Below are 23,388 nucleotides of genomic sequence, written 5' to 3'. Positions count from 1 at the left end.
CAATGTCTGTGTGTCTTACCTACATCTGTTGCTTGTGGAACGATTACCTGTTTCTTAATTGGGTGAACCATCCAATCTTGTGGAGCTTTTCATCCAAAGCTGTCTTGATTTCTCTAGTATGTGGAGGCTCTTTCTACAGAGGCTTCATGTTTTCTTCCTAAAAATCAAAGGCAGAAGGGAGATGCTGGATTTATTCCCATCCCACCTTCACTGCTGTCTCCCTCCTAGGTACTGTTTGGTATCATGTGAATGGTACTGTGTTTGTGTATCTGTGTATTAGAAGATGTCATCAGCCTCTAGTGAAGATCATCTTCTTCCCTCATACGTTATCTCCAACAATATTGTACTAAACCCCTGTCTGCTCTTTTCCTACTGATTATCAAAGATAATACAACTGCGTACTACGTTTTTTGCGAACTTGTCAAGACTCATCGAATCTGTTTGTGGCTTTTTGGTCCTCCATTCACTAGAAGAACTGTGTTCTGGGCTCTTGCTCTTCGGATAACCAAAGTTGTTTGATCAGGTTGTCAGATTACTTTACGAATGACCAGGGTATACCTACTTTATTCTTTTTCAAACATTTTTATTTAGCTTAAGCAATTCTTCAGCCCTTCTGATATATTTAGAGAGAAAAAATACACTCTGCACTTATGCATCCTTAAGTATTCTTGGACAATGTCATTATCCATCATGTATGTAACATGACAGGGCCCTAAGGAGAATTTACACCACATTTTGGCAAGTCCCTGGACCACTGGTGGTAGCCAGTGGTAGTACAACAGATGTACTTAACTGTTTCTATCGAAGATGAGAGTTACAGCCTTTTTTTGGATCATTGTCATAAGTATTTAAAGACAGACTTGTCTAGAACAAATGAAAAACTTGTGTAGGATCTGTGATGAGTTTCCCCTAGATCCCTGAAAGATCTCCAGGAAGAATGGAAATCTATACCAAACCTTGTAATGTTTTATTGAAGAAGTATTCCTTTTCCTCCCTTCTGTACAGATAGATTGGAAATGATGTCTGAAGTAATTTTGTCTGTCCCTTGCCTTAAAGCAGGGCCAACTTGGATCAGGTTCCGAAGGGCCTGATCCAGTTCGTTTGTGAGTATGTGTAGAGATGAAGATTATGGCACCCATCCAGGCAGTTTGCTATGATGTTTTACCCATGAAAATATTTGTCATAATATGTAGCTATAATTTCCCATGTTCCAATTTATCTTTTGTCTCTAATTCTGTCACGGTGGTTCTGTCATACATTTTTGGCTCAGTCTTCCCCATTATTCACCCATTAGATATTTTAGGTGTCAGTAAGATCTCCATATGGCCTACCTTCCTTGAAACTGAGCAAACCTTGTTCTCAGCCTCTCTTTGAATTTCGTGTGTTTTAGCCTCCTGGCCATCTTGCTCATCTCCCTCTGGATTTGCTCCAGGATGTCAATATCTGTCAATGTCTTGTACTGAGAAATCCCAAACTGGACATGGTAGTTATGGTGCAGCTTCATACTATAGTTGTCTATTATTTACAACTACTCAAATTATTAAACTCTGGGCGGCATATCTTTTCAATATTTGTACAAAGTTATAAGCTGTAAGGTCAGTTATTTTCAAACATAGAGAAAAAAGTGCTTTCATCTGTGACCCAAACTGAAGCAACTTACTTGTGAACATAGTGATGGGAATGTAGTCATTGTATCAGTGTAAGAACTTTAGTGTAATTATCAGTACAGAGCTACTTTCTTTTGAACTGCAATTACAAAAATATTAAGAAATCCTGTCAATATATTGGTATTTTCAGCAAAATAGCTTTTAATTTGATGATTAATTTACTAATTTCCTATGTGTTACTGAAATGCATGTACAAACAAGCTGCATATGCTTAAGTAACTAGTTTGCATAATGACCTGACTTTTCCAGTGTTAAGAGTGTTCATATGTTGCAGTAGTTAAAAGTGAGGTATGTGCTAGCCTTCTGCACTGTGAAAGTGTTCACTGAACTGAGGTCAAGGTTTTGGGGGCTACATGAGTGGGTTCTTTTTCATTTCTATCTCATTGAAGACCCTGAAAATATTACTGCATCTCTCCCAACCATTCTTTTCCATGTGTCAAGCAGCTTAACATTGCCTTTGTTTTTTGAGGTATTGAAAAGGAAAAAATGGAGGCCTCGTTTCCTTTTTTTTTTTTTTTTTGATATGTAAGCCAATACACTCATAACTTCCGGTCTCTGATAAGCTGTTGGGAACAAGCGAAAGTTGATGATGTCTCAGTAGTTTTTACTGACAGCAGCAGGAAATCACTGTAGAGGCTCTCTAATGTTCCATCCCCTGACCTTGCTCATGTAAACAGGATTTGGAGGAAGCAAAGCAATGTACTGTAATCTGGAAGTCAGAAAGTCTACACTGGCTGTGAGACGTTTGCTGTTCTTTCTTTTCTAGTGCTAGTTAACACTGAAAACAAGATGTGCTTTTTATTCGTTTGCAGTATGGATTGTTAAGACTGTGGATTAATTATTGGAAGGGGGAAGATTGTTCCTGTTTAAGACAAAGGGAACATGCTATGTTTTAACATAGGAAGTGACCGAATAAATTCTCTCCCTCCAAAACTTGTAAAATATTCAAATAAAGATAAAAGCATGCGTAATTTTTATTCCTTGAGATCAGACATGATTAGTTAATCTGTACTGCATTTGTAGTAGGCCTCTTGATGCAAGAAGAAGTATCTATATTCTCAATTTATCCTGTACACATGCTTTCCTCAGTATGTATTTCACTGCTTCGGTATTTTTGACACAATTTTTGATGACTGTATTTTGAGTACAGCTGAAAAGTAAACAACCCCATATAAGTTGCCAAGTGTGTCAGCAATTACAAATGCAAAATTTGCATCTAGTTCTTCCATCTCTGTGTATATGAAGGTTTACACAACTATCCTTCTCACGGGAACTTCTTTTGAGAAGGTCTTCATGGAATATTGTACTTTCCTTGCATGCCTTACCACAACTTCAGAATTTAGAAGAGAATGACAAAAGAAAATTTATCTTAAAACCTAAAATCACGGCGTGTTTTACTTACTGTACAGTTTTAAATATATTGTGTTTTACATCCTTTACTAGCTCTGGCCTTTTATGGAAATAAACACTAGTCCTCTTCAATAAGTTTAAGGCGAGGGGAAAAAGAAAAGAGGAGAAAATAAGAATTTTACAGCTAGATGATGTCCTCTGGGCCCCAGGTTCAGTTTGAAAGGGAACAGCCAGTGAAGCAGAATTCATGTGGCACTTCTCTGTTGCCCAGTGGTTGCTGTAGTTCATCCAAAATCACAGTTTGTGGATCTCAAGTTTTCTTAGGACCTTCAACATTAAGCCTTTCACTTAAACTCCAGTTATCATAGAATCATAGAATCAGCAAGGTTGGAAAAGACCTACAAGATCATCCAGTCCAGCCATCCACCTACCACCACCACCACCATTACTAAGATCAAGTGTAGTGTAGTTATTGCATGATATTTGTATGCTTTTCTCTGCTAAAGAAAAGTTGTGTTACTACCCTTTTAAAAGGAAGACTGAAATCTTTGTCCACTTAGAAAAGGTGAAAGAAATATTCTGCTTGTGTTCCTTCCCCAAAACTCCATTGCTAATTTGACTAATTCAGAGTTCAGCACTGAGGAGAGACACCAGCAGCAGAAGGGCTTTGATCAAACTTGACAGTTGCCAGCCTCTCCCATCAGTCTCTCTGCTATCCACTTTGCTTCCTTTGTCTCAGACAGAGCCTTCGCACTGCTGCAAAGTGCATAATTAATGTTCACACCACGTAATGGAAAACTAAATTCAGAGTAACAAAGGTCACTCCCTGAGTAGGTATAGATGGATTTTTTGTGTGTGTATTTCTAGTCTTGTGATTGCCAGTAAATGCAGTTTGAGTAAACGGCAAATGCTGTGATCCAGACTCCAAATCACAAACACAGAATGAAATTATGGGATAATGTGCAAAGTTTTTTCTTCTCCAAAGCTGTGAGCTGAAACTCTCTGCAGCTTTTATGTAGATTAGTGTACTCAACTTTAAAAGAATCTTCTGACACAAATGACAAAAGAATGAAGCATTTGATATATTGAACAGTGAAATTCTAAACTTTTAAATGTCTTTGTAGATGTGCTGGCATGTTTAGAAAAAAAATGATGTACTTAATCCTAAAAGAACCATGATTTAATAATACTAACTTAAAATAGCAAAGATCAAGACACATAAAGGTGAACTCAGTGTTTGCAATAAAAGAATAATATGATCCAAGTGGCCCTTGCATTTTGCAATGGTGATATTCTACCACAGCATGTAACTGCTGGTTTACAAGGATAGAACAGGAAATGCGTTGTGCTGCTACATAATTAGGTAATAATACATGTCTTGATGTTCTCTAATAGGATTCATTATATTCTTTGAGGGAACTGGAGCTTGAGAGAATCGAGTTTTCACTGAAGACAGAATTCTGAACTTGAGCACTAGAGAGTGCAAGAATATAATATTTCTTATACTGTTTTTTAACCTGCTTTCCCAGGGAAATGTAGCTTATGTGTTTATATTGTTTATTCGTCTATCTCTCTCTCATCTCCCTAATGATTCGTGAGTCAAATTTTTTTGTAACCAAGTTTGGAAATCAGAAGCTGGCAGAATAAAGAAACTAAGGTTAGCGCTGCCACTAAATTAAAAACAGGTGGGACGTGACACTCTGAACTCGCTGATGCTGGACTAAGCATGGACTAGCTGCAGGTGACCTGTCTTCTAAGAGTGCCACTGTACATATGGAGGGAGCTGGAGTTAGAGTTGGATAGGAAGTTCAGGAGATGGACCTAACAGAAACCCCTCTTTGCCACACCAGTGTAAAAGATTAAGCTTCGATATTTAGTTTTTTCACAAAGCAGTTTAATTACGTTGCCATTACCCAGCAGTGGTATTATTTACAGGCACTGTTGCTGGACTTTTGGTACCATTTTGGGACATTATAGGCTTACTGTAGATGACTTTGAGAACTGGCAGTATTTTGCTTTGTTTAAGGTCTTAGTTGTGGCAACAGTGCAATGCCTCAGGAATGCTTCAGGTTGATCCATGTCTTCATATTGTTCTTTTGGCAAATCAGCACTTTTCTGGGAACTAGAGGCTTGGAAGTTCCAGGTATTATTTCTGCTTCAACTTCCTGAGATACTGTACTTGTCTGTTCTGACCTTGGCTGCCAAAGTCATGTTTCCCCCCATATCTGTTGGGAATCCAAGCTGTATTCACAGTTCTCACAGCTGATTCTGAGGCATGTAGAAAATGCTTGACAGCTATCAGCCCCCACATCCAGTAACAACTGGTTCCTTCCTCTTCCTGGGGAAGTGTAACATCCTCTGAGAAGAACTGTCCCCCGAGGAATGCACAAACAGCAGCAAGCCTTTCACACAGGAAATTACTACTATTGCACTTGCAGAAAAGTGTCTCTGTCACTTGGATTGTCAGTCCATAATGAGCTTCCTGCTGACCTAGATGATGATTTACTACTGATCTGAATGCCATTTGTGAATCATTTAGCTTAATGGAAGTTAATGAAGTTAGCATTCAGTAGCTCTGCTACTGTAAACACCTGTTATAATTGTTTTTCATTCAGTAGCCTGGGATAAGTTTTGAGCTTCTTAGTGTTCATGGCATTTCAATAATTCTGAGATCCCACATTTTCTGGGACTGAGAAACAAGGGAATGTTTGCCTTGGATCCCAATGTGTGATTCCCTTAGAAGAGGTTACAAGGTTTTATTTTTGTTTATCTTAAACTGGGTAATAAGTTGTGCCACAGATCAAGTATGCCAGAAAAGATGACACTAGACTCTTGACTTACTCTTTGTTCTTAAGTATTACTGGAGTCTAAGTTTAGCACACCATGCTTTCAAATTAGTGGTGCAATCTTGAATATAAAATAAAGTATATATAATAAATATGCTATTAAAAATGATTAATGCAAGTTTGTTACAAAAGCAAATGCTTTAATAATGTTTAAATCTCTTCTTATTTTTCTAAATGGCAGTGCTTGAATGAGTGCTACCAAATTCTATTTATCACTGAGATTACAGCGATATCTAAACAAAGAGGATACTCTATGCTAGTTTGCTGTAGGAGATGTAGTTCCTCGCTCTGTGTGAGATAATGGAAACACTGAGCTGGATACAAAAATGACATAGTTTACTGAAAATGGGACTTAGAAACTTCTAAAATAAAATTCATCACCAAGAGCAAAGATGTTTTTCATACTGGTCTCATCCAATGAATGTTTGATGCAGAAAAAAAATTTGAAAACCTTTCGGTTCCATCTTCCACTAAAATAGCTTTGAGGTCAGAAATTAGGCAGAACAATGCTAAAGGATGATTTCACAGTCATTTTAACTTAACAACTTTTTTTGTCTGGTTAATTGCATTCAAGTCAATTTCCTGATCTGCTTAGCTATCCAAACACTAATACCAGCGCAAAGGAAATAGTGGGAAAAATGATTTGGAGATTAAGTAGGTTAGTGTGGATTGTAACTCAGTTTAGGTTGACCTGTGTCTGTTGAGCTCATGTATCTAATGTCAGGAAGGGCCACCTGAAGTGATTGCCGTGTAATGCATACAGGTGTGTTATATGCATGGCGCAGCCTTTCTTAAGATACAGTCTGTGGAGAAAATATGAGTGAAGCAGATGGTGGTGATGGCTTCCTTTTGTTGAGGCAGTAGGTGACTTGGGTTCAGTTCTCCTTTGCAGCTTAAGAGGATTCAGCCTGCTTTCTTCCATCTGTGTGGCTGTAACCTAAATAGCAGGAAATGAAGACAGAGACCGAATGGAACTCCATCCTTTGTTCTTGAATTTGAAGCTCTGTAAAGTAAAAGCTGAAAGCATTCATCATCGGAGGAAAGCAGACTGTACCATCCCTGAATGTGTTTTAAAAAAAATTTGGATGTGGTGCTCAGGGACATGATTTAGCGGTGGGTTGTGAGAGCAGTATGGTTAGGTTGTGGTTGGACTTGATGATCTTGAAGGTCTTTTCCAACCTGAGCAATTCTATGATTCTATAATTAGAGTGTTTCAGAAAAGAAACTGGATTCCATTGCTCTTTATGCATTTTGCAATAAATAATTAAAAAAAAAAAAAAAAGTAAATGGGGGCTATGTGACTTGCACCGTAAGTGGAGATTAAAAATGAAAATAAAAAAAAGGAATAGCTGTTCTGAAAAGCTAGTATGGAACTCTGATTGAACTAGCTTGGGGTGATGCTCAAGAGGTGTAGAGACTGTGCTTCCTGAGCTCCAGTTTGTCGCTTCCTCTCTGAAATTCACATACCCGATGTACAGGCATTACAGTGCAACTGTGATGCAGTATTACAGAATTTTTATTTCGGAATTGGAAGACTCCTTTCTTGACGTAAATGTTTAAGTGAATTAATTATTGTATCCTTAGACTGTTCCTAGATAAGCCAGTATTAACAGTCCCTCACTGAAAAGATTACTGTTCCAAGCCATGATTTGCTTTTACGTGTATTTTCTCATTTCTTACACATCACTTTCAAAGTATAGACAGAATTTCTGTCATGTTTTTGCCAGTGTAATGTAACAGTATAATACTACCTCTTCCTCAGTACTTTCAGCTAGCTAAAATTACATCGAAGTTACTGTAATTGTTCACTAAATAACCTCATCATATTTGATTTTATCATTTCAATCAGTTACATATTATGATACTGTAATTCTTTTCCAAAATGTCTACTTTCTAGTGTATTATTTGATAGCACCTTCATCTCTGAGATCTTACCTTTGAACATGATGTTACATTTGGACAGTTCAATAAAATCCCTTTGCCAAACAGCCCTGACCCTCTTAGAAGTTTCCAGTATATCTTTTTTGCATCATCTGTTAATTTCATCTTTCTCATCTTTTTTTTCTTTCTCAAACCATATTGATTTGCTTTATGTTACGTCTGAAGTATTTGCTAGTTATGTTGTAAATCAACTTCTCAGTGTTTTCCCTGACATTATTCTCAAGCCAACTGTGACCCGTGACCTGACCACACAGTTATCCTGTTTATCCTTTCTAAATATTGATGAATTGTTAGCTTCCCCATTCTCGTGGTATTTTTCCAGGATATAGGCAAAAAAAAGCAATACCATTAGTCTACCTGTTTAGTTGCTTTAGAACTATTGAGTAAAAACTATGTAACCCAAGCTTTAAAAATATTTGCATACAGTGTAAGTTCTTTAACAGTCTATTCTGATTCTGGTTGAAATCAAAAGTATTTTACCGTAAGTGCAATTACTGCATTCGTCATCTGACTAAACAGAAGGTAAAATTACTTTATTAACCACTTACAAAAATTTTCTGCATTGCTCTTTAACATCTCTAGCTATTAGGAGTACTATTGCTAGGATTTCTTTTGTTTCTGATATTTGTAAAGTACAAATAATCCTTGAGTGACAGAAATAATGTACACTAACTTCCTACATATCTATGTTTCAAATGTTTTATTTGAAACCTTTCCCTTGTTTTGCAGTAATTATAAGTTCTATTTCTCAAGTGTGCATTCTCTGGTCTCCAATAATATGTGACTTTGTGCCAGATCCTTTCTTCCAGTGGGAGTACTTATTGATTTCTCTCCTTTAGCTGGCAGTCTATTCTTAGGAAACTTATCTGAAATCAGCTCTTTAAGATACCTCTGTCAGATTCCTCTGTCAGACCCTTTGAAGTCTGCAACAAGCTCAAAATGTAGAAATGAGGTGTGGGGACAGCCAGACAGAAACGAGTAGGCTAAAATGCCCTTTTTATTGCTCTTATTTCTAATGGCTGTAGAGTTTTTGCTGATGCCTTCAGTTATTCCAGTCTGCTGCATTTCATCACTTACAGTTTATGGTCATTTGTATTATTCTGCTAAGTTATAAAAAGCAACACTACATTTTACATATCTGTGAAGACTGTAACTCGCCAAGAGGAACTTGGCATTTAGGATTGGAATGCCAGCTGTTGATCTGGGTTTATAGTGCTAACTACTTTCATTTTTATTTTCATTTTACCATCCTTTCATGTATAGTATGCGGTACACAGCAGTGTTATGTCTTCTTCCATATTCCACAGTGTGGCATCTGCAAATGCTGACTAGACCACTACCTGTCGTAACTGGTACTATACAATTGATTGCACATTGTTTAGCTCTCCTGTCCCACTGAAAGAATACAGTTGGTCTGAATAAAATAAAAATAATAAAGGGAATATAGCATGTTTGTCTGGTTTACGTGCCTTTAAGCATGGTTGTTTTTGTATTTGTTATCTATATCCCAATGCAGGTTTTCATTAATGGTAGCTACATATCTTTCTACATATTTTTATTTCAGTGAAATTTTATCCCTAATCCAACTTTAATACTTACAACCAAACTATTTAGAGAAATGTGCTTCGCTTTCAACAAAAGTTCCATGTGGCTGTAAGCACATGGGAATGCAATGAAATTGCAGGGTCTGAGATGCTGATCTGAATGAGAGTGTCCCCATGCAAATGTTACTCACTTAACTTGAGTGATCTCAAGATTTGTGCTAATATTGTCCGTTACTATTATTAAAAATTGTTTTCGTTAAGATTCAGGGAGATAGACGGCAGGGAACACCAGAGACACTGTGTGTTTTCATTGGAGTATGGGAAATGATATATCTCTTGTTTCTTCTATCGCTAAAAAAAAATGTTTTTGTGCATTTTTTTCTTTTTCTTTTTTTTTTTCCTAAAGGCTAAAGCATAGATTATGCAACTCAGTCATAATTATAAAGCAAGAGGGCATTAATTTGAACCCTTGATGATTCGTGACAACATTTTCCATTCTCTTGCTCAGTAAAGCACTGGACTTCAAGGCAGGAATTTTTACTACTTTTTTTCCTTTTTTTTCCTTTTCTTTTCCTTTTTGGTTTTCAAGAAGGAGAAGCTGATTGCAGAGAATCCATCAAGCCATCCATTTCACATCACTAATAATATGAATTAGGATCTTAATCTGTAAGATGTTCCCACACAAAGAACTGAGAAAAAGGAGACAGCATTAAGTCATTACTTTTCTTCTTCACCCTTCTTGATTTCTCACAGTTCTACATTTTGGCTTCCTTTCAGATTTATTTGTGTAAGTGGAGAACATACCCCTGAATTTGAGCTTAATACTTCTGTTATTACTCAGTGTAGTTTACCTATATTTATTTTAACAAAAGTCAGTAATTACAGATATGACATTTGTGATATTAAGAGCATATGTTGAGGTGGATGTGGGAAGGTTTTATGAATTATTATTTGATTGGAACATTATTTATATAAATTATATATTTGGATTTGGATTTTTGATTTTTTAAATTAAGAAAAAAGCAACAAACAAAGACGAGCTGACTGTATCAGGCAGGTAGGAACTGTGCCATCCATCCAGGTATCCATCCCTGGGGCTGGTCCTGCTGCTCCTCCAACGCTAGGGGATGTGGTCATCCCATTCTGTGCCCAAAAGCAGAGCACGGATCCTTCACCCTGAGCTGGTGGCAGCAGTAATTCAACAACACAACATATGTTTCCCTGTAAACCTTACTGGCATCTTTAAGGCAGGGAATTTTTTCTTATTTTCTTCTTATAAAAGTAAACCTGAAAGTGACTTTACTAAGTTATGGATTTTCCCCATGATATGTATTTATTTTGTTTTGGAGAAGCAAATACTAAACTGTTTCCTTAACTTGTGTCATGGTTTTGTGATTTTCGGTTATTGGTATTCCACATCATAACATCATGTAGTGAATGTACCTGGTTTTCAGAAGAGAAGGTCTACTACATTCCCCACGGTACTTTGCTCCTCTGTTACCATTTTCCAGCCGGAGGGAAAAGATAAAAACTCACAGTATAAAAACTTGCAGATCACGAGACCTCGTCCCTTTTTCCACCCGTCTCTTGTCTTGGCAGTACCTCGCTCTCCAGCCATCTTATCGTCGGTAGTAGAGCAAGGCCTACCTTGATTTTGGGACATTCTCTCTCTCTGTATTGGGTTTATCAGCTTAAATTGTAATTATATTGTATTATAGTGTGTTGTTTTGCATTCCGATATTTTATTTAGTAAATTAGTTTGTTTCTCCTCAGATTGTTGCTGCTGTTCTTTGCTCTCAGGGCCATCTCCTTACCCTTTTCCCCTTTTCCCGGGGCGTGGGCCCATGGATCCCCTGTCCCCTTCGTCACGGAACCGGGCCAAACGCCTGTAAACCGTTGACAACTTGGAAGAGTGTTTTCTAAATCAATGCCTTCACGAACCCCAAGATTTATAGAATCATTAAGCTTGGAAAATGTCGCTAAGATCAAGTGGGCAAGTGGTACACCCTCCTATTGCTACTCCAACTCTGAAGAGAAGTCAGAGCTGACTTATCTCAGTTACTAAAAGATTTGTGTGTGAAATCTTTCCGTACAGACACTCTGCATCTCCTAGCATCCCCTATTGGGATGCAAGCTAGGTTTCTCTGTGCAGCAAAATTTCATTGACATAAGTTATGTTAGCATGAAGTACCCCTCAAAAAATGACACTATATCACTGATAACTGCTACCTTTACAAAAACCATTAATGTACAGCTGTGCCAACAGAAAAGAGCTTCTGTTGGCTTTGCATACAACTTTGAAAGAAGGTTGTATGGTGTATGTATGCACATGTGTATACTTCTACATATATGTACACATATGCAATTGAACAATTGTAGTTAATATGACGGCTGACTTTGCCAACCATTTGAACAAGATGGATGAAGTGCTAGCACATATATTTTTAAGAACCTGCACAATAAATCATACTATTACCACCTGTCATTTTATTTGAGGCTCACAAAAATGATCCAAGGGATGGAACTCCTCCCTAAGAGGACAGGCTGAGAGAGCTGCAGCTGTTCAGCCTGGAGAAGAGAAGACTCTGGAAAGACCCAGTAGCAGCCTTCCAGTACCTAAAGGGGGGCTGTACGAAAGAAGGGGACAGACTCTTTAGTAGGGTCTGTTGTGATAGGAAAAGGGGAAATGGTTTCAAACTGAAAGACGGGAGATTTAGATTGGATATAAGGAAGAAGTTTTTTACAGTAAGGGTTGTGAGGCACTGGAACAGTTTGCCCAGAGAGGTGGCATCTCTAGTTGCTGTAGGATGTTCATTACTTTTTATTGTTCTTATTTTTCTGTTGTAAGCAGTATTGATTATTTTATGGAGAAGAATCCTCACTTTCCTCTAAATGCTAGAATAGTTGATTAGGCCATGTTTAAAGGTTAGTGTTCTCCCTTTGCAAACTGCATAGCTACTGAACTTTGGCACTGTGAGTATTTCATGTTAAGGGTTAGGTTTATCCAAATCCAGGGAAACAGAGAATAGCTAGTAAGTTGTTGTGGATCCCTTTACTGGATCTGACCATGCAGGGAATTGTTGACATTAGAAATAAATTTCAACTGCAGAAAAAAAAGCAAACTCAAAAAAATAATGTTTTCTGTCTTTAAAGCTTAGATATTTCTGATAACCTAAGATTTTAAGAAAATCTCAGAGAAATATTATTTGCGTCTAGCTGCATGTACACAAATATTTATGGACTGCTATGATCTTTTGCTGAGCAATTTAAATTAATTTTTGTGCCTCTTTGGAAACAAAGCTTTTGTTTTCTGTGTTCTCTTGACAAGAAAGGAATATGGAACAAATTGTTTGATATGTTCTAGATTCTGTACATGTGGAATTGGACACTGTTTTTCAGTATTTTCTCAGACCAGCAGCAATGGCAAATAAAGCTATTGGGGAAAGCTGAAAGTAAAATAACATAGCCAGTTTCTCAGTATGTATTTGATAGAACACTGGTAAAGCAGAATATGATTTATTTACATAAAACTCTAGTCTGTTGTGCCTGTGAACTGTTACAGCAATGCTACATTTAACATAGCTGTAATCCTGGTAAGAAATGAATCTGATTAACCAGCTCATTCCTGTAAGGATATCAGGATTTCAATTAATTTTGCATTGGTGTTTTTAAAGACAACTTAGTAGCTAGTTTTTATTGTACTGTACTGACCTCTTGACCTCTATAAACTCAGCTGGCTTCGGGTGGAATTTGCTGTTTTCATGGCTAAGAAAATGCTATCACTAAAAATGCTATCAGTGAAAATGCATGTTTTTCTAAGGAACATAGCTGGATAGTCTTGCTTGGGGTGTCAGCTGTGAGTTTGTATCCTGATACCACAAGCAGTCATGGCTGGATTCAACTTACTACCAGTAGTGACAACACTTGCATGGGAGAGCGGATATTTGCTTGCCAGATTGGATCAGGTGCATTTACAATAGGTATTTTCAATTTATGTGTTTAGATTCATTTAGCTTGGATGTCCTTTTAAGAACTAGAGAAGATTAAGGTGCATAAGAAACTATGAAAGCCTTTGAGTTAAATGTGAAATCCTGTATTGTGAGTTGTTCTGAAAGTGTTCTGCTCAAACTAGAAATGTTTGGTTGGACGTTTTCAAGGCACGGTGCATAGTTTATATTATTGCTTGAACACAAAACTTCAATTAAAGTTTACAAATAAAATATATCAGAACAGCCTCATCAGATAACAACGGGCAGAAAGCTGCAGTTTGACACATGGCAAGTTTTTGCTGTGCTTAATGCTGGCTCATGTGCGTGCAAGGGAGGAGAGGAAACGAGTGCTGTCATCAGCTGAAACCAAAGGGAAGTTTTCTGCAGTAGAAACTGATAAAACAGATTGTCATTTAGCATACTCGGTGTTAGTCTAATAGATGAGAGAGCTTTCTTTTTTGTGGATCATTTATTCATTCCAAAAACAATTTCAAAGTGCTAGAAACTATCTGCCTATAATTGTGGCCTAACAAAGATAAATAAATACATACATATATACATAAATTCCACCGGTTGGTTCGCTTTAGCATACCAACAGTGAAACATTTTAGTTTGAGGGTGGGTTCGCAAGACGGAGGAAAAAACAGTGATAACAACACTATCATTACTTCTCCTGAGAAACTTCCCATGATTTAAAAAAAAAATGCACAGAAGTCAAGGTCTGGTGAGATGGGATACTGCACTGCTAAGTCTTTGCTTCTTGGACTGTTTTGAGCTTTAATGCACTATTTATGACTAATTGTTTGTAGTTGTTTTAATCACAGCATCAGAAATGTTTTAGTATTAGTTGGCAAATGTGCCATGTGTTCAAAATTTAAAGCATTATTTTTAAAAAGCAGACCATGCCAATTTTTGTGATTCATTAGGAAGCTTACCAATGTCACTTTTTCGTATAAGCCCATCTTAATTATAAGATCATTAGGGTATTCATTTGGAAGCTGTTGTGTATATTTGCTAAACTTGAAGCTCTTAGAAAGCTGAAGGCTAATGATTTTCAATTGAGTGACATAGACCTGTATTATTTCCTATTTTTTTTTCCTTTAAGGATTTTTTTTTCTCTACAAATTAAACTGCTCAGGCGTCTTGATATATGGATGCATTTTACTCAAATTCTGTTCTTACCCATGATTTGTGAATGTTTTGTGGGAAAACATTTTGGAATACGTAGAGATGATCAGATTACATGTAAGGATTTTTCACACATTGATTAAGTACCACCCACAGAGTTTTGTCTTATTTTGCTCAACAGAAAACAAAGATGAGCAATTATGGTTTGCTGTTTATGACATCATTTGTAAGCTGAATTTAATTTTCTACTGAACATCCGCTTGGTAATGTCATGGTAATAACTTCCTATTGATTAATTAAATCTGCTCCCTCTCCTCCTTGTTTGTAACTCACATGAATTTGCCCAAATGTGAGTCTATTTTATTACTAAAGGGCTGTGAATGGAAACAGTGTATACATTTTAATTTTTAATTTTCTTCTTAGTTTGCTCTGAGGTAACAATTTCAAATTGTTACCTTATTCAAATTTATTCTCTTAAAATAAGCAACAGCTCTGAAGTTTTACAGAATATCATATATATATATTTTTAATTATGAGACATTTTTACATCATTATTTTTATGTACTTGAGAATTAACTATCCCTAGGACACTGAAATTGCAAAGCAGTATGCCATAAGCAAAGCCAAAGAGTATTAGTTGGTGTTTAAATACAGATACATAGGTTGCTCCAAAAGTAACTACAGCAGATACAAAGAGCACAGAAACACTGTTTAATAGAGCAGGACTCAGCCTCAAAACACTGTTTTTCAACATAGTCACAACTATTAGCTATGCATTTCCTAACAGCTTACATGCAACGTTCATGAAAGTCTGCACAGGTAAAGGCAACCCACTGTTTCACAGCTGCTATGACAATGTTGTTGCCAAGAAAATGTTGCCCATGCAATCCGTCTTTCACTGGCCTTAACGGATGGAAGTCAGAAGGCACCAAATCTGGACTACACAGTGGGTGTGAAAGGACAGTCCAGCCAAGATTGGCAGTGTGCTTCACGGTTTTCAAACTGGTATGGGGCCTGGCTTGATCGTGTTGCAAGAGAAAGCTTGTCATCTTCTCTGGCTTGTCTTTGGAAGTTGGAGCCTTCAGCTTAGTCAGTGTCACAATGTAGTGGTCAGAGTTGATAGTTTGTCTGGGCTCCAGGAAATCCAGAAGGATCACCTCTTTCCTATCCCAAAAGACAGTACACATCACTTTACCCACTGATTACTGCATCTTGAACTTCTTTGAAGAGGAATTCACATGTTGCCAGTATGTACTGCTGTTTTGATTCCAGTTTGTAGTGGTGATACCACATCTTGTCACTAGTAATGATGTGATCCAGGAAACTGTCACCTTCAGCCTTGTACTGGTTCAGTAGGTCCCAACAAACTTGCATACGGTATTCTTTCTGTTCCTGCGTGAGCATTTATGGGAGCCATAGTGCAAAATTTATGATATTACAATGTTGCCACTATCATTTCCAATGCATTGAAGCTGACATTCAGCCCGGTACACAGTTCTCTGGTTTTAATCCACCGATTTGCATAGATGATTTGATGGAGGTGCTGTTCATTTTATGATGTGACAGCTGTGCATAGCTGTCTGCAATGTGGTTTGTCTTTTGCATCGCTGTTGCTACTGCTGAAATGCACCACCTACCACCTCACTGTGCTCGCATCCACTGATCTTCATAAATGTTCAGTGAATGTTGATAAATGTCAGTGAGTACAAGTTTTTCTTCACTGAGAGATTCCATAACACACTTTTACTTCATACTCACTTCCATGTCAGACACCATTCTGTCAGACTGCCCCTCTGCTGCCATCTTTTGCACAGCAGCAAAGTGTAATGGAATGTTGTCATGAAAGTCCAGCCTCAACTGCCATACCACCAACATTATAAAATAGGAGGCCTTAGTTTAGGAGCAGCCCTTGTACATCTGTTTTGACTGTTTTAGTAATTACTCATATTGTTCAAACAGCAAGAAAATGAATTTACTTCTCAAAGCATAAGTAGCTCTAGTAACAGTAGACAAACTACATTAGATTTACTTCTAATGGTCTTATTGATGTAGATGTCTGAGAAGATATGGATTGCAGTGTGGGTCTTTCTTGCACTTCTGAAAGTCACATCCTTATTCATCTTCTGAGCTAAGAAAGAATGAACTTGAAGAGCTACATTAATCTCAGGTGGGGGACTCTGGCAAATCTTTTTCTGAAGTTTTAAGAAACATAATTACGTCTTCATTATTTTTGATTAAAATCAGCAAAAGGGGCCAAAATTTCAAAGGACGCCTAAAAAAAAATTGTACCAACTGGATGTTTTTCAGCGTCACTTTCAACTTCCCCTCTTCAACTGTCTGCATTTCATAAGACACAGGATAATCAAGCAGGTGTTTACTGCTGCCATGCAGAATATATCCTTGAGTTCTATCTCTCTTTCCTCCAGCGTGTCCCATCTATCTTGTCTCTAATTTTCCTGAAATGTGTTGCAACGTAATTAGTTAACCATCTACCTAGCTTGTCAAATTTAGGTAATTCTAGTTGAGATTTGGCAAGCAGTCAAGATTCACAGAGAGCAGCAAGGTTTCTGTAATCTCACTATTTTTTCTATAGAAATCTCAGTATGAAGTCCTAATCAGACTGACTCTTTTGATGCAGATAAATGTAAAGGTGCTGTCCTTCTTTACAGTATGACTGGTTGTAAGATAGGAATTATTTAATGTATGGCAACAGTTTTTTTCTTAAGTGTCTGAGTGCCAAGTGAAGCCTAATCTTTTTCATGTTAATCAGCATTTGAAAATATCTCTGTTTTGTGAATTTGTAAGCATACCAAAAAGCTTCCATTAATCCTGTTTCTCCAGGACCTCAGATATAATTTGGTTAGTCAGAAATAACACAGTGAATCTAAGCTCATTTAAGGATGTGAATTAATGGTATCTCATGTAACAAAATCTGCAAAAGGAAGATACAGACAATCTTAAGATGCAATAATCCTACATACTTAATGCACATCTAAAAGAAATCAAACCATTTGCATTCTGTATCTTCACTCCTTCACAGTGTAAAATTCATTGGAATAATTTGAAATTGACATCACAAGATTTTTAATGCTGAAAATAAATCAAGATGGATGGTACTGGAGAGAGAAAGGTTAAATAACTCTTTAGCTTGCAATTAAAGCATCTGGTTAGGAGGAGTGAAATTCTGGATTCCGATGTCTTCTTGTAAGAAGTTTTTATTCATTTTAACCTATACCTATATTGTAAAATATAAAATCTCTCGTGGGAACATAACTCACCTGCTCCTGTCTGAATACCCTATCCACTAAAGCTGCTTTTTGTTGGCCAGTGGCAAAACTGGCAGCATGGATCATAAGAATACCCTTTCTTCCACTGTTTCATGCCTTTAATAGAGCGCAGCCTAGCTGACGAAGCATTGCCCTATGAGCCATGAGTTTGAATAACCTTAAACTGAGACACAAGTTCCCTCTAGTCCAATGCAAATGTTTTATAACCATTAGGACATTCTGTAGATCAGTCTTAAGCACATGCTTAATATTTGATGATATCTTTAGTTTGATGTCTGACACTTTTATGACACAATCAAAGCATCAGTACAAACCACTGGTGGATTTCAGCATTGCTTGTATCATACTCCTGTATCGGATGAAAGGGTACTGGAGGTATCTTCTAGCTCATTTATCCATTTCTTTCACCGTAATGAAATCAATGAAAGTTGCATATCACCAAATGCTATGTTACTAACAAACCTTGAGGAGGGTTCCATGTGGTTTCGTAGCATTGTATGTTTAGGTTTGGAGTATACACATCCTATCCCTATCCCTATCCCTACCACCCCCATGCTCTGTATTTGTTGGAATCATTCCTGAGGGCTGAAACTTGTTGCTACCCAAAGAAGGTGATGAGACTTTCCTCTTTGCTGTGCTCTTCCTCAGGTATGAAACTCTTTTGCCCCAGCAGATCTCTTCTTTCAGCTCTTCCCCTTCCTAGACCTATGCTCTTCAATTGACTCTCTTTGGTTTGCTCTCATGCTTTGCTAGTAAAAAGAAAAGCCCTGCCAGATAGCGTTCACAACTTGTCTATTGCGCAGTTCTCTCTCATTGTTGTACATGTTCACTTAGGGAAGAAAAGATTCTGGAGAATCAGCACACTGAGTCCAGAGAACAGAGCATGTCAGAAGTGTGCAGGATGGCATTGAAAACACAGAAATACTGTTTTGGATAATACTGATGTCATTTATTATTACCTACATTTAAAACCATAATTGTAATAGTGGTAGTATTGCATCCATCAGTCCTGATCCTACCTGATTCTATGGCAGAGAGTACCCTAGAGAAAACATTCTTGACAGAGAATTGTCCAATTTGTTTCTAAGTGCCCCCATGCCCTTTGTGACTCATCAGCACACCTTGGTAATCTTATAAAGGTTTGCCTCTAATTCTGTCTAGTAATTTACACTCTACAAAATTATCTTAGAGGCTTAGGAGTTGGGTTTTTTTTATGGCTCACAGTGATTTTTATGCCATTTGAAAAATCTGTTCAGCTTTACAACATAAATATTTTGAGTATGTTGTAAATACTGTGTATTTTAAAAACATGAGATAAGATTGAAATTTCCTTTTTTGCTCAGTAAATGGATACTTTCATCAGCTCTCAAGATATTTCAGAGAAATTGTTAAACTGTAACTACTTATTTTATAATGGTTGCAGATATCGCAAATATAATTAGAGATAATAAAAATTGACTGCCTCTGTTTATTTCAGTTTTTGTTTATTTTTATACTGACTGAAGGTAGAAGCTCAGACAAATTGCAAAAAGATTAATAAATCAGGAAAAGTTTTTATGAGGGACCCTGTAATGAATTAGTGATGATTTAACCTATCCTGACTCAAAAGTGCCTTTAAAACTTCAAGGCGCAAATAAAAGCAAAAGTGACTGGAAAGATCATGCTCTTTCACTTACCCTGAAGCAATATTTATACATCAAAGTTATTTCTCTCGTGACATGGTGTGGATCTTTTCTATTGTTTTCTCGTCCTGTTTCCTGAAGGAATTGGTTCTCAAAAAGTAATGCAACTAAATAAACATCTAAAAACTACTTTATTATTGTTATGAAAGGCAGAAAACTCATTCTAAGGAGAAGTTTCATACTATGAAGTTGGGTGGAACCCTTGTGGTCATCTAATCACATATGGAATTTTCATCCATCTGACTACTTTGAATGAGTTCATTCGTGAGCTAGAGCTATCTTTTTGAATTAAACTCAGGGCAGCAATAGTATTTGAGCTTTAATTCAAGCTCTAGTAGTAAAGCATTTAGTTCTTCAGTTACATACCTGAAATCATGTTGAAATCATTCGTAAAGACTACTGAGATTTCTCAGTACACCATGTGTGATTATTGCCTTATCTATCACAGCTGAAATTACCTCTTAGGTCAGAAGGAGTTGAAGTGTTACGAATTGGACCTGGTACAAGAAGCAAATCTGAAGGCCCTTGTGTGTACATGCATAAAGATTTTTAAAAATGTAAAAACAGATCTTTCTGCCGATTTTCTTGTATTGTTCCAATTAAATGAAGGCGAGGGCAACTGAATATTCAAATGATGTTTCTGTATTCAAGGATGATGTCAGCAATGAAGATTTGCAGTATCCCTCTGCTTCGGTCTTGGCAACAAGTTCAAAGAGGAAGTCTGAGAATGAGAGCGAATCAGCTATGCATAATGTGGACAAGAAAATAGGCATCTCCCCATCCCTGGGTAATGCTTTGGAGAACATTGTGGAACAGCTGGATGTTTTGACTCTAGTAAGTATGCAAGAACAGATAGCACTTGCAGTGGAAAATAATAATTTTATCAATGGTGAAAAAAACAGGAACTGCGCTCATAAATCAGAATGTTAAAGTCTGTAGGGTTATTTTGAATGGTTATATAGTCAAATGACTGTTTTGTGTCTTGCCTTTCAGCAAATACTGATTGCATGTGTTGTGTTCTCTAAAGTGAAAGCTTCCTGGTACATAATCATAAAGATTATTATTGTGTTTTTAACTGTAGAAGAAAAAAGTCACTATTTTTCAATAGTGAGATCTAATGTGAGTTCGCCAGAAGCCAGTTGTTGTGTTAACACTGTCAAATTCCAGCTTGAACAGTCATGCATTAGTAGGGGATGAACAAAGTAAATTGGCAACGTACCGTTAAATCCTTCTTCAAACTCAGTGCTCAAGATATTGGCTTAGGTAGGAATCTATGCAGTGGAATAATTCCAAGTGTCAGTGAAACAGCGCAAATGTTGGTCTCTGTCAGTAACTCTGAGCTGCTTGTTTGCAAAAGCTCAATACTTATTTTTAGCAATCCACGTTCAGACAGTTTATGTCTTAAAACACTACTCTGTAGTCTGGAATATATTAACATTAATCATAATAGGAATGGTTAAGATTTTTTCTTCATTCTTCTGCAATATGTATGTTAACTGAAGAAATATGTTTTGAAAAGTTTGGAGTCAAAGCATCAGTTGAAAATCATTTGTGAAGTAAGTTGGACTGGAAAGAAACTGTAGCCTGCGTCCAGGAACCTACCCTTCCTGAGGAAGACAGTCTCTTGGGGAATGCCTTTCAATATTGTTTTTTTCACACTTCATTTATTTTTAATATCTTTAAAGTTTCTTTTAGGCTTTTGGAAGACATCATTTGGGGTCACCATTTATGGCTGTTTTTATATTGAAATATGGAGGCAGCTTTCACATCGTACTTACAAGTAATTTTTATGTGCACATAAATCTTGTACACACACACACAGAGTTTTTCATGAAAACAATTTAAAACCTTTAGACAGTCTTCATAGATACAAATCCATCATTTTTAAATACAGTTGTAAACAGTGGAGTAGCTAGGGCAAAGCCATCTTTAGGCTATTTTTCGTTGAGTTAAAATGATTTTTTTAATGTTACTATGTTGCACACTTCTGTAATACTGTGTGAGTGATATAAAAACAAACTGAAGCTATTGCTACTGTCCTCCTCATGCAGACAATTTCAATCCTGGAACAACGGCTGACTTTGACTGAAGATAAATTGAAAGAATGCATAGAAAATCAGCAAAAAATTTTACTCCAGGGAAGACAGGAAGAATGAAAGATGAAAATGAACTGCATTGATTAGTATGTTTTGTATTTTCACTATGAAATAATAAATGTTGCTTCATTGGATTTGACTATAAGTGGAAAATAATTCCTTTTCTGCTCATCAATGTATTAAAAACTGAAGAAAAATTGTATGACATTTTAAACATTGTTAGCAAGCAGACACTGGTTATACATTTAGTAAAGTATAGCCCAGCCAAAAGTAATATCTTCTAAAATCATTCCCACTGAAAGTTACAGGACTCTTATTTCAACCTAATAAGATCTTTAAAAAAACTAAACAACAAGCTATATGTTTTTAGATAAATAGCAATTACTCTGGAAGTGCACTATGCAGACTTTTCAACTCATGTAAAGACTGTGAAAGTAATGCTCATTGTGCTAAGGCAACAACTCCAGCACCTAAATTAAATAAGGCCCAAGTCCTATCTGCTTAAGTGCCAGAAGTTTTCTTTGTCTCTTACGGACTGTCAGATTACTCAGTTACTCTTCATCTTCTAAACATTTTAGTGATGATTGCAAGAAGATTTAGTATAATAACTTGTCGTTACAAAAATAAAGTCATGTAAATGTTGAAGCAACGATTTTATCTATGTGAATTCAGATGCAAGACATGCAGTGTTGCACTTCTACTTATCCAGTCGAATTCAGTTTTCATTTTTAGGAAAATAAGAATTAGCTCCATATTTCTGAGGAATATATCTGAACCGAACACACAGTGATTCAAAGTCTAGATCACAAATACAAAAGATCCCCATCCTCCAAGGATTTCCACAGGTGCTCACGTTTCTTGTGCTATGAATTCTCCTCATCATTTAATGCATTGTGAATTAAGCCATAATCAGTAAAGATGTTGTGTGAGTCAGTTTGCCATGTATAATGAATTTTGGTTTTATTTGTAATAAAAATGTGATTTTTAGAAAGGTGTAATTGTAGGTATTGTTCTTCAGTACAGAACATCCCTGCTTCTTTATGTCTACGTATTACTTTTTTAAATGGCAATTGCAGAACACCTTCTGCATATCCACAATCAAAAGTAGGTAGTCATCCCTTTCTGCAACTTCACATTTCATAGATTGAAAAATAGGGCACTTGAAATGGGGGGAGCATCTTAATCCAATTCTGCAACTGACTGTATATAGATAAAGCCCATTTCCCAAGCTGAGCCTCATTAACATCAATAGAATTCAGCTTAAGTACAGGAGTACTGTGCAAACACCATTGCAGGTGGAGCCAACATAATGAGCATTCAAATGTTCTTTTATAACTTTTTATTTTCTCTTATAATACACCTTTGGATAGCCAGAAGTCATCTCATTTGATTAGTAAATGCTGAATTTTGCCAACAAGTGCTACTTATTTTCAGCTCAGTTTTAAATAGTGCTGTATATTGTGAAGAAACAACTTACAAGTTTTTCAGATACAGCTATTTCTATGCAACATCCTATGCACTGATTTTTTAGTGGAAGGACAGTCTTTTATATTTCAATGTGTACAGCCTGACCTTTGATTATGCAATTGTTTATAATGCTATATGATGCAGAGTTATGTAAATACTGTCTTTTAGGTCAGATGTACTTAGTTGTTTTGCATTTTGAAATATTCTTGTGGTCTTTGCCTTTTCTTGGTTTCATTACAAGACAAAAAAACATGTAGCTGTTAAAAACTTGGGCTTGTTTCTTGTTTTCTTTTAATGGACTATTTTTTATTTTTATTTCTAAATCAGTAGGATTTTTTTTTGTTAAGTTTTTCAGGATTATTTATCAGCATCATATGAAAATATTTTCTTA

The 23,388-nt window shown here is 36.6% G+C and overlaps 1 protein-coding gene across 1 annotated transcript in view; it reads left to right on the top strand.

The window, feature by feature from the left end:
- The window catches only part of POC1B (POC1 centriolar protein B), a 49,539-nt gene extending 27,011 nt beyond the window's left edge, over nucleotides 1-22,528 (top strand). Inside the window, exons 11-12 of the mRNA XM_021378730.1 lie at nucleotides 20,086-20,268; nucleotides 21,486-22,528. Of these exons, the coding sequence (XP_021234405.1) occupies nucleotides 20,086-20,268; nucleotides 21,486-21,590 (288 nt within the window). The 3' untranslated portion in view covers nucleotides 21,591-22,528. The remainder of the gene's footprint in view (nucleotides 1-20,085; nucleotides 20,269-21,485) is intronic.

This window comes from Numida meleagris, chromosome 1, assembly GCF_002078875.1.
Source record: "Numida meleagris isolate 19003 breed g44 Domestic line chromosome 1, NumMel1.0, whole genome shotgun sequence".
NCBI classification, from domain to species: domain Eukaryota; kingdom Metazoa; phylum Chordata; class Aves; order Galliformes; family Numididae; genus Numida; species Numida meleagris.
Note: the sequence above shows the minus strand (reverse complement) of the source record. Positions and strands in the feature narration are given on the sequence as shown.